Source organism: Microcaecilia unicolor, chromosome 1, assembly GCF_901765095.1.
Source record: "Microcaecilia unicolor chromosome 1, aMicUni1.1, whole genome shotgun sequence".
NCBI classification, from domain to species: domain Eukaryota; kingdom Metazoa; phylum Chordata; class Amphibia; order Gymnophiona; family Siphonopidae; genus Microcaecilia; species Microcaecilia unicolor.
In genome coordinates this window covers 119,135,764-119,151,096 of record NC_044031.1, presented here as the reverse complement: position 1 = coordinate 119,151,096, position 15,333 = coordinate 119,135,764, and the positions used below count along the sequence as shown (strand labels likewise).

Genomic DNA, 15,333 nt, shown 5'->3' with positions numbered 1-15,333 from the left:
CCTTTCTGAACACGCCACCAGAACCCTTATTCACACCCTTGTTACTTCTCGCTTGGACTATTGCAATTTACTTCTCACTGGTCTTCCGCTCAATCATCTTTCTCCTCTCCAATCTGCCCAGAATTCTGCAGCTCGACTTATTTTCCACCAAAATCGTTATGCCCATACTAGCCCACTCCTCAAGTCACTTCACTGGCTCCCTGTCCGCTTCCGTATACAGTTCAAACTCCTCTTACTGACCTTTAAATGCATCCACTCTATGACCCCTCACTACCTCTCCTCTCTCATTTCTCCCTACATTCCTCCCCGTGAACTCCGCTCTCTGAACAAATCTCTCTTGTGGTCCCCCTTCTTCTCCACCGCTAACTCCAGACTTCGTTCCTTTTATCTTGCGGCACCTTATACCTGGAACCGTCTTCCCGAACCCATACGTCTAGCTCCATCTCTACCTGTTTTTAAATCTATGCTGAAAGCTCACCTTTTCACTACTTCCTTTGGCCCCTAACTGCTACTCATTTGCCCTCCTCCTCCCCTGTTCCTCTTTACCCTGTAATTCCCTTGCCCGTAATGTCTTGTCTGTCTGTTTTACCTAGATTGTAAGCTCTTTGAGCACGGACTGTCTCTCTATATCAAGTGTTCAGTGCTGCGTGTGGCTGGTAGCGCTATATAAATGCTAGTAGTAGTAGTAGTAGTAGTAGTAGTAGTAGTAGTCTCACTACCTTCTTACCCTGTGTGAGCACATGGCACCAGCAGCCCAATAACAGCTAGAAGAATTCAACTCCTAGGGGGGGGGAGGGGGAATGTGAGAATGCATGTCCTGCTGTCCTCGGAGAACACCTGCTATGGGTAACTTTGCTTTCTCTGAGGAGAGGCAGGGCAGTGTGTTCTCATATATAGGAATCCCTAGCTATCAGGCTCACCAAAAACAACAAATACAACTCAATAGGAACTTGCAACTTCAAGGCCACCCAGAAACCAATCAACCTGAACTTATATACAATCTTGTTGTGTGGGTGTAGCCTGAAACAGAAAGAAAATGGGCCTAGGAGAGTGAAGTTAGATTCTAGACACACATAAGGTTGTAGCTCGTCCTGTCCTTGGAATTAGTGCTGTTATGGTTTGGTAAGGTTATGTGTGTTTTTGCACAAGTTTGTGTATAGTGCTTTGCAGTGGAGAGATTGTGTGTTGTGTGTTGGAGGAGTAGCCTAGTGGTTAGTGCAGTGGACTTTGATCCTGGGGAACTGAGTTCAATTCCCACTGCAACTCCTTATGACTATGGGCAAGTCACTTAACCCTCCATTGCCCCTGGTACAAAATAAGTACCTGAATATATGTAAACCACTTTGAATATAGTTGCAAAAAACCCCTCAGAAAGGCGGTATATCAAGCCCCATTTCCCTCCCTTTCCCTTCCCTTACTGAGGTGGCACCAAAACATCAGAAAGGGTTTTAGAGCCTAAATCATGACACACTACCTCTTGAAGGATCTACATACAGAGCTTATGCATTTCTAAGGTCTACACTGGCATGGTATGAGAAAGGGGGTGGGGAAATACTACTGGAGAGGAAGAGGGAGTGTTGGGTAAGGAGGAAGGAAGGGAGAAAGAGCTGGCTTTTTTGTGAATAACCATAATGTATATGTATGAGATATCTCATACATATTCATTTTGGTTAGCCCCAAAAAAGCCAGCTCTTTCTCCCTTCCTTCCTTCCTTCCTCCATACTAGCATATTCATTTGCAAATGAATATGCTAATATGCCCCACCCCATCCTTTGCCCCCCCCCCCCAAAAAAAAAATTAAACAGTCAAACTACGCCCATGATGGACGATTGTTTTACAAGAGATTGCTTGTTTTTAGCCTTTAACCAATAGGTGACACAATTGGATTACATCTCTTGGGCATGTGAGTGTTTTATTTCATCTCCTTTTTAGTATGTTTTTGTATCTGATATTATGATTTTGACAGCAAGTTTTTTTATGTTTTTGGCTGAAACTCAGTGGTTTTATGATTTTGTTATTATTTATTTAATATGATTGTAGTTATGATTTATACTAATATTTTTAACACTTATTATTATGATTTATAATAACATTTAGTATGATTTCATATAATTTATACTAACATTTTTTAAACATTTATTAACAGTTTTTAATAGCTCCTGATGCAGCCCTTGAAATGACAAAACCATACTCACTCAACCATACGTTCTGCTACTATTACATAAATTCACCTATTTAAAAATCAATTGGCTCAAACAGCCTTAAATATCTCCTTCCTACTGTAACCTAACTAATGTGGCGTTACACCTTGTCAACGGGCTAAGAGCTGTTAGTCACAGGCCTCTTGAACCTAACATGACTCTGAACCTACCTGACCTCTAGATTTTGCTGTTGAGTACTAGCAGAGGTTTCCTCCCCTAGGGCTGGAAAAGCAGTGTCCTGATCTAAGAATCAAATCCAGAAGCCCCTTAAAATCAATGTTTCAGAACTGTGCAATGCTCCTTGGTAAAACAACAGTTTGGCGGTTATAGTTCATTTTGGAGGTTTTAAGTTGAAATAATGTTTAAAAGAAAAAAAAAAAGTAATTCATTTTGAGAATGTGTTGTTTGCTCTTAAATAGAAGGATATTATTATTATTATTTAAACTGGTGAAAACACTAATACATTCTAATTTAAGCAGAAAGACTATTTCCAAAATACAAATGTAACTGTCAGAAAAAATACCGGTTGTGTAATACTAGGTAGATTTAAAGAAGACTATAGTCTGAGTGCATTATTTTTACATTAATTAATGTAAAAATATTGATTCATTTATCAAAGGCTTGCATGTATTGATCTGTTTCAAGATTTCTCTGTAAGATTTAAGAGTGCTAAGCCACATCAGTTATTTGCAAATAAAAATAGAAATAGCTGCCAGGGTGGTCAAGAAAACGAGAGACAAAGTTTATGGCAGCAATTATGGAGATCCAAATGTGTGTTCTATTGAAATATTTCAACTGTTAATACATGTCTTCTGAAATCTGTAACCACTTCCTTTCCATCTTTCCTCTGTAAATCAGATACAGGCTGCATATCCTTGACAGATTTAGCAAAGAAGTTTAAGCTTACCCTTGTGGTAAGAAGAATTGAAGCCTCCACCAGCAACCCTGCCATCTGTGGTGAACTGAATGAACATGGAGTCCCCAGTAGATCTGATTGGTCCAGGAAGTTCTCTGCCACACAGAGTCATCAGTTCCGGAGCAAGGTTATTGTCTCCTAAGATCAGAAATCAGGAGTGGCAGCATTTTAAAACATTCATGTATTTTAACTCTGGATCATTCCCCACTAAATAATGTAGAGGGGCGAATGCAATTTAATCGGCAACAAATAGATGCATTTCAGGAGAAGGAAAAATCTTTAAACGTTTTAGAATCCTATTGACTACATCGGAGAAAAGTGTTCTCCCTTAACTGTTTCTCTTAAGAAGAAAAGGGGGGGGGGGGGGGGGGGGGGGAATGTGCATGAAATAGGAAACAAGCTTCAGAAACATCCACCATGGCACCTCCAATTCCCTGTTATAGCTCAGGGGTAGATTTGGTAGCAGGAGTTTAAAAAAAGTCAGTGAAAGTTTCTAAAATACTGCAACAATTATATTGTCATGTTTGCACACACTTGACTTATTTTTCATATTAATGAGAAGTTATTTTGCATAATGAACATAGAGACCCTTTTTAATAAAGTATGCTAAAATTTGCAATCACCACAGCTTAACATGGGACTCTACTGCATAGTAGCTGCAAATTTTACATGGCAACCAGAAGAGGTGGAACCAGCATTTTGATAAACAAGTCCTGTGTTAAATTGTGAATTAGTTTGTAGTACCTGGCTACGGTTAATGTGGGAGCACTTTACACCTCTGCAGTAAGTGGTCCTGTGTTAACTGCACATTAGCCAGTTAGTTCCACACCCATTCTCTTCCCATGCCCACTAACATGAAAAGCATTTAACTTGGGTCACCGCGTGGTAACTGCTATAGTATCACAAAACACCTTAACGCACTTTAGTAAACAGGCCACCATAGTCTCGTTTTGCAACCCTATTTGGCATTTGAATAATTTATTTTGGTATTTTGGAAATTCTATGGGTAGGAACACTTAGGAATTAATGTAGGGTAGGAGAGGAAGATATCTTAGAGATAAGAAGAGAGAGAGAGAGAGAGAGAGAGAGAGAGAGGGAGAATAGGGGATACAGAAAGAAGGAGGAGGAAAGACCAGAAATGAGAAGTGAAAGAATATTAGGATGGAGAAGAAGAGTGTAGAGAGGTTCTGAGATCTTGAGGGGGATCCAGAGGGAGATTTCTGGATCTTGGTCTTCATTCCCCGGTCATCAAGGGCCAATAATGGGTCAGGTTTTCAAGATATCCCTAATGAATATGCAAGAGAGAGATTTACATAAAATGGTATGCACATCTCTCTCATGCATATTTATTAGGGTGGTCTGAAAGCACAACCCATCGGTAGTCCTCAAGGACAGGGAGTGAAGATTATGATTCTAGAATCTTATGTGAGGTGATCCACAGAGGAGAGCTAGTGGTTTGGGGTTCTTGGGTTGTATCCAGGGAGGGAGGTGTCATTTTCCTGATTTCTGCCCTGCTTCTTCTCACATTCTCATGTCCCTCTCTGACTTATCCTACCCTGGTTCTCTTTCTCTCCTTTCTTCATTCTGATGCCCTCTTTCATTTCAAGTTTCAACACATATGCATAAATGTACAAACTCACATTATTCCTAGTTCCTCATACATACATCTCCTGATGCTCCAGGTCTTTCATTCACACATCCCAATTCCCTTAGCTTCTTTTTCATACATCCCAAGGCCTTTTTTCTAAAAATTCACACAGACTCCCCTTTCACACACCTGTGTCCTCCACCCTTCTTCTCACATCCTTGAACTCCTTTTCTCATACCCATAAGCCTGTCTAACAACACATGCACCCATCCAAGCCATCATTCACTACTCCAGCCCTTCTTCATTCCTCTGATTTCATTACACACTAATATAGGAAAAAAGTGAACCAAATGGTGTCCAATTCCTTAGCCACCCAGGCCTGACTGCTGCTTTAAACTGTGCAGGATACTGCATAGCTGTGGTTCAAAGTAGAAGGCAGACCTTGGGCAGCAGAGGAGCAGGATGCAGCCTGAGCTGCTATTGCTGCTGTCCTTCCTCTGCATATGGGGTTGAGAATGGATTGCTGGTGTTCTTCTCTCACTTAGGAATAGAGAACTCCTGTGGCAGAAGCAGGTGGCCCAGTGAAGGCTCAGCATCTCCTGCAGGGTGGCAGCTTTGCTACACAAGGGGTACTGACAGGACAGGGTCTGGCATGAAAACTGAAGATAGAAGCAGCTCACCTCAAGCTTGGTTGTTCTGCCATTGTATCTACCTGCAGAGTTCTAGTTCCACCAAAGCCTCCAGCTTTTTGCACCATATCAGACTCTACCTGAGATGCCGGTAATGGTTGTTGCTGTTTCTTGTGCAGCTTGGTCCACTCCCTGTACCTTTTCCCCTTGGCCATCGAGTGCCAGCATTACAGCAGTTACACCTTGTCCCTGGCCTCCTATAGTGATTTCACAGCAACCAGCAAATTCTGTGGGAAGGGCCAGATTTTGTGGCCCTTTCTGTGTCTGAGTGCACTCAACAGATATTGAAGCAGCAACATAGGGGGCTTTATTTTTAACAACTGGAAAGAATCTAGTCAATGGGAACCTGTTCAGCTTTGCAGAACAGGACAACAAAAGAGCACAAAAGGGCCTCCAAGGCTGGAACAATGGTACAATCTTCAATGAAATGTACCGGACATGGGCCCTGTTTCGGCACAAAGGGGCACCTGCCTCAGGCATCAAACCAGTATTCTTTAGAGTGCAAAAAATGTGTTCCAAATCGTCCTTTAAAAGACATTTCAATCCACAGCAGATTGTACCAAACTCTTCCAAAAGTAATAGATAATTCCAATGAACCGCCAAAAAAGCTTTGCAGAAAACATTTTTATCTTAACTTATAGTGAAGTTTACAGTAATTTATTTGACCATAAATTACTTTGCCATTCACCACATCAAGATGTACAGTAGGAAAGAATAAAACTTCCATGAACAAACAACTCTAAACTTACATGTTTATAGATTCTTGATGTACCACCTTTCTGTGGCAAAACCAAAGCAGTTTACATAAAGGTATTTTGTCCTTATGGGCTCACAATCTAGGTTTTTGTACCTATGGCAATGAAGGGTTAATTGATTTGCCCAGGGTCATAGGGAGCCAAAATGGGAATCAAGCAGGCTATTCCTCCGATGTTGAAAATTAGACTTTCTTCTTAACTTCTTTGAAAGGACTTGGAGGCATTTTTTTTTTTAACAAACCCCCTTCTAGGTCTGGCATAATTTTCTTACCATCTCTGATAATGAGTTTGTCATTGCTGCATGAGCTGTGAGACTCAATATCCAGGGCCAGAATGTTGAACTCTACCGTGGATTCTGGTGCTCTAATCAGCCATGTACACTCAACACGATTGCTGTAGGCATGAGGCCAGTTCGGTGAGAAGAGGAATGAAGGAGTTTCCCCTGTCATTAGAACACCACCACAAGCACCTATCAAAACAAAGATAAATCAGATTGAAAAAGTTTATCAGCTACTGGGCCATTATAGACTTGTACAGATTCTTATGTGGCCTTCTGAGATTTTGTTTACTATACAATCTGTGGAAGATGCCAAGAAAACCAAAACAGAGCATCAGTAACAGTTTTATACAATCCTCATTAACCATCTGTGAGACCTGCCACTCCGTAAGGAGATGGAACAAACATTGCCCCCAACAGGGAATTTACAAAAGAAAGCTACTGAAAAGATCTTGGACATGTGAGGCAGAAAAGTTAAACCAATGAAAATTAAGAAGAGCTGTGTTATTTGGTCGCTTTCTGACTACTACATAGCAATTCTACAGCACTACTATATATACATGAAACTGTACAGATAACCATAAGAGACAGACCCTGTGGAGCTTACAGCCTAGTCAACCATAATAAAAATAACTGTAATACTGTGAATTATTTAGAAGCACTGTTGGAGTTTTAAACATTCATAAACTGGCACTGTGCATGGACGTCTAAATCCCGATTTTACAAAGGCAAGATATGAACATCTACAACTGAAGAATGTGCATCTGGGGGGTCACGTGATGGCTGGTTCCTGAGCGGACGTCTTCTTGCTGCTCTCCCTGCTTCTGCTAGTAAAACTGCTATTTATCTGCTTCTAGCCCCGGCTAATGTTATAAATAGTTATTAATAATTGTTGCAGACGATCTCTGGAACTGTTTAAGCAGCTTAAGTGGCTGTGGCAGAGAGTAAAAGAGGTGATACGGGCATGCCAGCTAGGACCCCGCGAATAAAGAAGACTCGCGGAGCGCAACACATGGCCAAGATGGCGACTGGACCAGCTTCCACGGGGGAGTCCTCGCAGCAGGCTCCGCCGGTAATTGCCTTACAGGAGGCGGCAATAAAGCAAATTATGAAGCACATGGCAGTGGTTCTGGACGACAAATTGTCGGCTTTCCATGCTTCCCTGGAAGATTTAAAGGAAAACATTACTACACAGGGAAACAGAATACAGCATGCGGAAGAAAGGATATCGAACTAGGAGGATCTGGTACTCGGCATGAGCTCTCAAGTGGCGGCACTGGAGAAACGATGTAAGGTGCTCGAGGAGAGAGTTGAGGACCATGAAAACCGGAGCAGAAGGAACTACATACGGCTGGTGGGGGTGCCTGAGAGCGTGAAAGAAAAAGAATTGTGGGAGCTGGTGGAAACATGGCTGCCCAAGGAGCTAGATATGGAAGTAGAAGGTCAGAGGATGTGTGCTGAGAGAGTGCATAGAGTTGGAGCCCTGAAGGAACAGAGTACCAGACCGAGACCAGTGATCGCCCGTATCCTTAACTACGCGGAGAAGGCAATGCTAATGGTGAAGTTTCGGCAGAGGCGGACCGTGGTCTACAACGGAGCAGGTGTTCTGTTGTTTCAAGATTTTTCGCCCGGGGTGGCTGAGCGCCATAAAAGATTGTCTCCGTATTGCTCCCAACTCTTTAATAAAGGAGTAAAGATTTCATTGCAATATACAGCTCGAGTACGAGTGTTACATGAAGGGACTGTGCTATTCATGGAGAAGCCGGAAGAACTGTGGTCCTTCACAGAACAATTGCAATAGTTGTCTGAGTGGAGAAGGAAGATAAGACCTTTTGAAGTGCTGTGCCATAATGTTAATTGCAGCGGATGGCCAGCGGGATCTGGGACATGTTTGTTTTCTTTTTGAGTAGGTGTTCAGTGGTGTCTGAGGAGCTCCACGAGAGTGAAGGAGAGACCTAAGAAGGAAGAGCACGAGCAGCATTTGTGGGGCCTCATGGTGCAAGAGCTGGGACATAAGACAGTATTCGGACTGCTGTGAGACAGATCTTGCAAGTTTCTGTGGGGCTTGAATAGTAAAAGTGAAAGACACTGGCACAGTTTCTGTGCTACATCTGCATTAAGAATAGGGTGGATAAGAAGTTTGTAAGTGGGATGGCTCAGGGATTTATTTGCATATCAGAGCACTGTTCTTGTAGGTAATTTACCTGTATGTGCCTTTATGTGTGCCCAATTTGAAGTTAAAATGATGGGAGAGAGATTTGTCTTGCTATAGCAGCATGGGGGCACAGTAGGGGGGATGTAAGGAGTTATGGGAGTTCTTAGATATACCACGAACCTCTCTACTGTTCAGAGGGAAGGTGTTGCAGGGAAAACGAATAAAGAAAGAAAAGGGAAAAAGTTGATGTTCTTTTTTTTCTTATATATATATATATACGTTTCTATATGTAGAAATAGTATTGTTCCCTGCTACAAATGCGTAGGAGGAAGGGCTGAGGTGAAGTTGTCGTTAGAGCACGCTACAGCCGCGTAATTTGAAGATAACTAAAGTTCAGAGAGTCAAGAGTGACCATACAAGTTGTTTCAGAGCTGGTAATGAGAAGGGGCGGGAAGGGGGGCTATGTAGTGGGGGGAGCAGTTTCTTTGGATGGGGATAGTTGTATTGAACAGTACAGGGGGAAGGAGGGGTAGAGATTTAGTATGTTTGTTTGGCGGGGTGGTTGGAGGGGGCAGGGGGAGGGGTGTGTGCAAGAGGTAAGTATTTGGTACTCAGTGGATGTGTTTCCAGTAGGGGGGGAAGGGGGAGAGGGGGCGGGAGCAGGGAGGGTTATGCAGTGGCGAAGGGAAGGGTGGGAATAAGACTCCTGGAGCTAGACAAGCTGACATTGGAAAAATGTGCAAAGGATGTATAAATGAGGGTTGGAGTGAGGGAAGAGGTGGTGAGCTGGGACTTCACCTCAGAGATGAAATGTTGCTGCTTGCTGTCTAAACTGTCTTTACACTATGAGTAATTTGAGGACTGGATCTTTGAATGTTGATGGAATACACTCTCCTATAAAGCGCACTAAGATTTTGTCCTATTGCTCTAAAATGAAAATAGATGTCTTATTTTTACAGGAGACACATCTCTTGCAGGTGGAACACCGAAAGTTAAAACGGGGATGGGTGGGGGATTTGGTCTCTGCCTCCTTCAATAGTAGGCAGCGGGGAGTTGCTATTTTATTTCATAAAAAGCACCATGTCTGCATGCATAAATTAATCCAGGACCCAGGGGGCAGGTATGTTATCTGGCTGGGGGAGGTAGCGAGCCAAAGGGCCGCCCTTTGCTCTGTTTATGCACCAAACATATATTCTCATTCATTTTTTTCTGGTTTGCTTGCCCAGTTGGTGTCCGTTAGTGGCTATCAATTCGTGGTAGGAGGGGATTTCAATATATCGGTGGATTCTTTAATTGACTGCAAACCAGCGAAACCACGACCACCAGCATGGCAAGACAAGGGGGTAAACTTTTTAATGCGTGAGTTAGGATTGTTAGATATATGGCGGGTCCTGCATCAGGAATCCTGTGAATACACTTTCTATTCCCATGTACACGATGTATATGCAAAGCTTGATTATCTGCTGCTGGATCCTTCTTTTCTCTCGCGGGTGGTTGCGACGGATATTGTGGATGGCGCAGTCTCAGACCACTGTTTGGTTTGGGTGGATGTACGATGGCAGCAGGGAGGAGAGGCACGGATGTGGCGTATGAACCCCACATTATATTTAGATCTGGAATTTCGCTCTTTTTTGTTGAAAATGTGGGACAATTATTTGTTAGAGAATGACCCCGCATCAGTGAGCCCTATTAATTACTGGGAGGCGGGAAAAGCAGTTATGTGGGGACATATCGTGGCATATGTGGCAAAAACTCATAATGAAAGAGAGCATAAACTGGTCACTTTATCGAGTAAATTTCAGCACCTGAGGGGACCCATATTAATACCAGAGATGAAGAGGCGAAGCGTGAATATCTGGATACCCGCAGGCAGATTAATGATCTCTTAAATTCCAGAGCATCCCAAGATACTCAAATGTATAAATATAATTTGTATAGGTGGGGAAACAAAGCAGGGAAATTAATGGCAGCTTTGGTTAGGTCCAGAGGGGCTAAGAAGATCATTACTAAGATCAGATCGGGGGATGGGAAAACAGTAACATCAGTAGAAGGCATCCAGAATGAGTTTGTGAAATTTTACCAAGCATTGTATGATAAAGGTGAGATGGACAGAGACAAAAGAGAAGCCTTCTTTCAGGACCTGACTCTCCCACAGGTATCGCAGGATCAGCGAGAGGCTTTGAATGCTCCGGTTACGGGGGCAGAGGTGGGGCAGGCGATCAAGCGTCTGAAGTTGGCAAAGGCGCCGGGGCCGGATGGACTGGGGCCGGAGTTTTATAAAATTTTAGGTCTAAAGGTTAGTCCTCCCTTTCAAGAGTTGTGTCACCATTTATGTAAGGCGGGTGAGGCAGGGCGAGACTTGACGCACACCTATATTGTAGTACTCCCCAAGCCTGGGAGAGATGAAGAGCTGCTGGGCTCCTATCATCCAATATCCTTACTTAACCAGGACATAAAGCTTTTTGCAAGCATTATGGCTTATAGACTGGGAAAGGTCTTACCTGCTTTAGTACACATGGATCAGGCGGGTTTTGTGCCAGGCAGATGTGCATCGTCCAATGTCATTCGGGCCTTAACGGTGTTGCAGAGCTTGGGAGGAGTACCAGGGGATGCTATTATCACCAGTCTGGATGCAGAGAAAGCATTCGATAAGATTTTGTGGGACTACTTGTTTTGGGTGCTTCCACAATTTGGAATTATGGGGGACTTTTTGGGTGGTATTAGAGCTTTGTACAAAAGACCTACGGCGCAGATACTAATCAATGGAGCGCTGTCCACGGCTTTTGGATTAGAAAGAGGTACCAGGCAAGGATGCCCGCTATCGCCACTGCTATTTGTATTGTTGTTGGAGCCCTTTGCGGTCAAAATAAGACAGACTAATCAAGTGAAGGGTATTCGGGTGGGGTCGCAGGAGTTTAAAATCAACTTGTTTGCAAATGACATGCTTATATACTTGGACAAGACTGTCATGTCAGTTCCCAATCTCATAGCTTTGTTCTTGCAATTTGGTTCCTTCTCAGGTTTAAGGATTAATTTTGATAAATCGGAAGCTTTGGCTGTTTCATCGCCGTGTGCGTGCCAGCAGCTGGATTCATTTCCGTTTGCATGGTCTTCGGGTACATTAAAGTATTTAGGGGTGTATTTACATAGGGATTTAAGAGTTATATATCGTCGTAACATCCAGGATAAGTTAAACAGTCTGAAAGCGTTATGCCATAAGTGGCAGGAGTTGCCGCTCTCCTTGCTCGGCAGAGTGGCACTGGTCAAAATGGTAATGCTGCCGAAGTTGTTGCATCCGATGCAGATGCTGCCCTTGTGGATTATGAAGCGTGATGAAGTATATTATAAGGGATTTATAGGGACCTTTCTCTGGGCGGGATGCAGGGCTAGAATTGGATGGACAAAACTTACGCAGCCTAGGGACAGGGGAGGGCTAAATTTACCAGACCTTAGACTGTACAATGTGGCTACTTTATTACGGTGGATTCACGAGATGCATACTGGAGCAGTGCAATTTGCACCAAAATTTATCTGGGAGGTGGGACGGTCTTTCCATTCGGCTTTTAATTTGCTGCAGCTGCTTGCGAGAGGGGGAGGGAGTATGGGACCAATGCTTCGCCCACTGAGGCGTGCATGGGTGTGGTGGAGAGAGGGGTTGGGGGGGCGACGGGGGCCTCTCCTTTCTTGGCAGCGGTGGACAATCCTGAGTTTCCTGCAGGTCAAGGGGCGACACGTTTTCGGATCTGGGAGTGTAAAGGATGTAGATATGTGGGACAATTTAAAGGGACTGAGGGGGCAGCACTTCCTTCCTTTAAACAAGCGCAGGAGAAATGGAGTTTGGTGCAGACAGATTTTATGCCCTTTTTGCAATGGAGGCACTATTGTGGGACGTTGACTCCCAAGAGGACATGTGGCCCAACCTTCTCTCAGCTAGATACAATTTTTTGTCAGGTTCCCCAGGAGGCTAACAAGTTGGCTGTGTGGTATGCAGTGGGAAGAGAACAGAGAAAAGCACCCTTCTTGGCGGGCTTAGCGACTTGGTGGGGGAGCAGCTGGGAGAGGAGGTAACAGTAGACACGCTTTCAGCATGTTTTCTAGGGGCATTTAAGGTAATGCCCAGTGTTCCCCTACAAGAAATGCAGTACAAGTTGCTACATGGTGCGTTTATTACTAGGGAAAAGGGGCAGAAAATGGGTCTTTGGGAAGATAGTAGGTGCGTGCGCTGTAAACGGGGAGTGGGTACTCTTGTGCATACTTTCTTAGAATGCACTAAGTTGCATACATTTTGGGAGGATGTGCTGAAGGACTTGGAGCAGATGTTAGATATCCCCATGGAATGGTCCTATAAAGTGTTGCTACTGGGAGATGAGGCAGCTTTAAAAGCACAGGGGTTGTCCCCTTCTCAGGTGTGCTTTGTGTGTGTGGCATTTATGTTGGTAAGAAAGGTAAGCTGAGGAACCACCAACAATACATAATTGGAGGGCAAAGATGGCACAAATGGCTAGCTGGGAGAAAGAGAGAACTCAATCCTCTGGACATAAAAGTGTCCAGGCTTATAGCTCTTTATGAAAGTTATACACAGTATTGCATTCTCGCTCTTGATTTGCTCCAGGAGGGGGGGGGGGGAGAGGGAAGGGATAAACATTAGTGGACGGGGGGGGGGAGGGAGATAAATAAATTAAGGTGGATAGGACACATGTACTGTTAATTGGTTATCTCTGGATGCTCATATGCAGCACAGACTACGCATAGTTTTACGCTGTCTAGAGTTTGATATGCATATGTTGACTCCCAAGAGGACATGTGGCCAAACCTTCTCTCAGCTAGATACAATTTTTTGTCAGGTTCTCCAGGAGGCTAACAAGTTGGCTGTGTGGTATGCAGTGGGAAGAGAACAGAGAAAAGCACCCTTCTTGGCAGGCTTAGCGACTTGGTGAGGGAGCAGCTGGGAGAGGAGGTAACAGTAGACACGCTTTCAGCATGTTTTCTAGGGGCATTTAAGGTAATGCCCAGTGTTCCCCTACAAGAAATGCAGTACAAGTTGCTACATGGTGCGTTTATTACTAGGGAAAATGGGCAAAAAATGGGTCTTTGGGAAGATAGTAGGTGCGTGCGCTGTAAACGGGGAGTGGGTACTCTTGTGCATACTTTCTTAGAATGCACTAAGTTGCATACATTTTGGGAGGATGTGCTGAAGGACTTGGAGCAGATGTTAGATATCCCCATGGAATGGTCCTATAACGTGTTGCTACTGGGAGATGAGGCAGCTTTAAAAGCACAGGGGTTGTCCCCTTCTCAGGTGCGCTTTGTGTGTGTGGCATTTATGTTGGTAAGAAAGGTAAGCTGAGGAACCACCAACAATACATAATTGGAGGGCAAAGATGGCACAGATGGCTAGCTGGGAGAAAGAGAGAACTCAATCCTCTGGACATAGAAGTGTCCAGGCGTATAGCTCTTTATGGAAGTTCTACACAGTATTGCATTCTCGCTCTTGATTTGCTCCGGGGGGGGGGGGGGGGGGGGGGGGGGAGGGAAGGGATAAACATTAGTGGACGGGGGGGAGGGAGATAAATAAATAAATTAAGGTGGACGGGGGGGGGGGGGGGAGGGAGATAAATAAATAAATTAAGGTGGATAGGACACATGTACTGTTAATTGGTTATCTCTGGATGCTCATATGCAGCACAGACTACGCATAGTTTTACGCTGTCTAGAGTTTGATGTACATATGTAACTCTGTATGGAAAGGTTATGACTTTTAAGGTAATGTGTCGCATGTGATTGTCCTGTTCCTCAATAAACATATTTTCCAAAAAAAAAAAAACTGAAGAATGTGCATCTAGCAAGGGGGAGGGCCGCAGGGGAGGGCAAGATTCCCCATGCCCAGCTATCGGCACCGGTGATCGAAAGAGGCTGCTCTGCCATCTGAGTCCTTCTTCCTGCCACATTCTGCCTATTCAGAAACAGGACGTTACTTCACAGGAGGTGGGACATAGCAGGAAGAAGGACCTGTGGCCAGCAGAGCACTATCTCTCATTTGCTGCTGTAGAGGGGGGGAGGGGGGCTGTGGCAGCAGCGAGACCCTTAAGATTTTTTGCCCTGAGCCCGCTTTGTCTCTCGACGGCCATGGCAAGGGGATGTGGTCTGGGCATGTTTTGGGTGGGACTCGGGTAGGCTTAAAATGTATATGTTCATTCTCCATTCAGAAGTGGAATAAACGCCTATGTCCTAAAAGAGGGGCATGTGGTGTTAGACCTGCTACCTAGGACACCGAGAGGGCCCCTTCTGGAAAGACCAGTAAGTGTTTACACTTACTCTATGAAAACAGCAAAACATAATACAGGGTAAATGCAAAGCCGAGGCAGTAAATGCAGGGAGCATGCCCCCAAGAGTTCCAAATCCTTCTCCTAACCCCTCCCCCAGTTCCAAATTCCCCTCCAACTCCCCTCATGAGTTCCAAACCCCTGACAGAAATATACTTCTTTACAACCCTAGCTGTGCTGATATATTAAATCAATCAATAAAATAAAACAGCTGTTGCCCCTAAGTGCCCTCTCCTCCCCCCAACACTCCTGTTAGGAAGCAAAGGCACCATTTTGGATAATGGTGCCATCCCAAGCAGCAGTAGAGAGGTATTATTGCTATCCAATTTCTGCAACGAGGAACATCCTGGGTAGGTCTCAGAAAGGTTGGAGCGCAGTGGAGGTTAAGGCTCTAGGGCCTGTAGGTGTTGTGTCCAGGGGAGGTTGAAA

The 15,333-nt window shown here is 44.2% G+C and overlaps 1 protein-coding gene across 2 annotated transcripts in view; it reads right to left on the bottom strand.

Annotated features, from left to right (window-relative positions):
- The window catches only part of CUBN (cubilin), a 697,556-nt gene that overhangs the window by 178,952 nt on the left and 503,271 nt on the right, over positions 1 to 15,333 (bottom strand). For both annotated transcript variants that reach the window (XM_030199596.1, XM_030199602.1), the window contains exons 40-41: positions 6,421 to 6,618; positions 3,109 to 3,255 (exon numbers count right to left, since the gene is read on the bottom strand). In XM_030199596.1, coding sequence (XP_030055456.1) covers positions 3,109 to 3,255; positions 6,421 to 6,618 — 345 coding nt within the window. The remainder of the gene's footprint in view (positions 1 to 3,108; positions 3,256 to 6,420; positions 6,619 to 15,333) is intronic.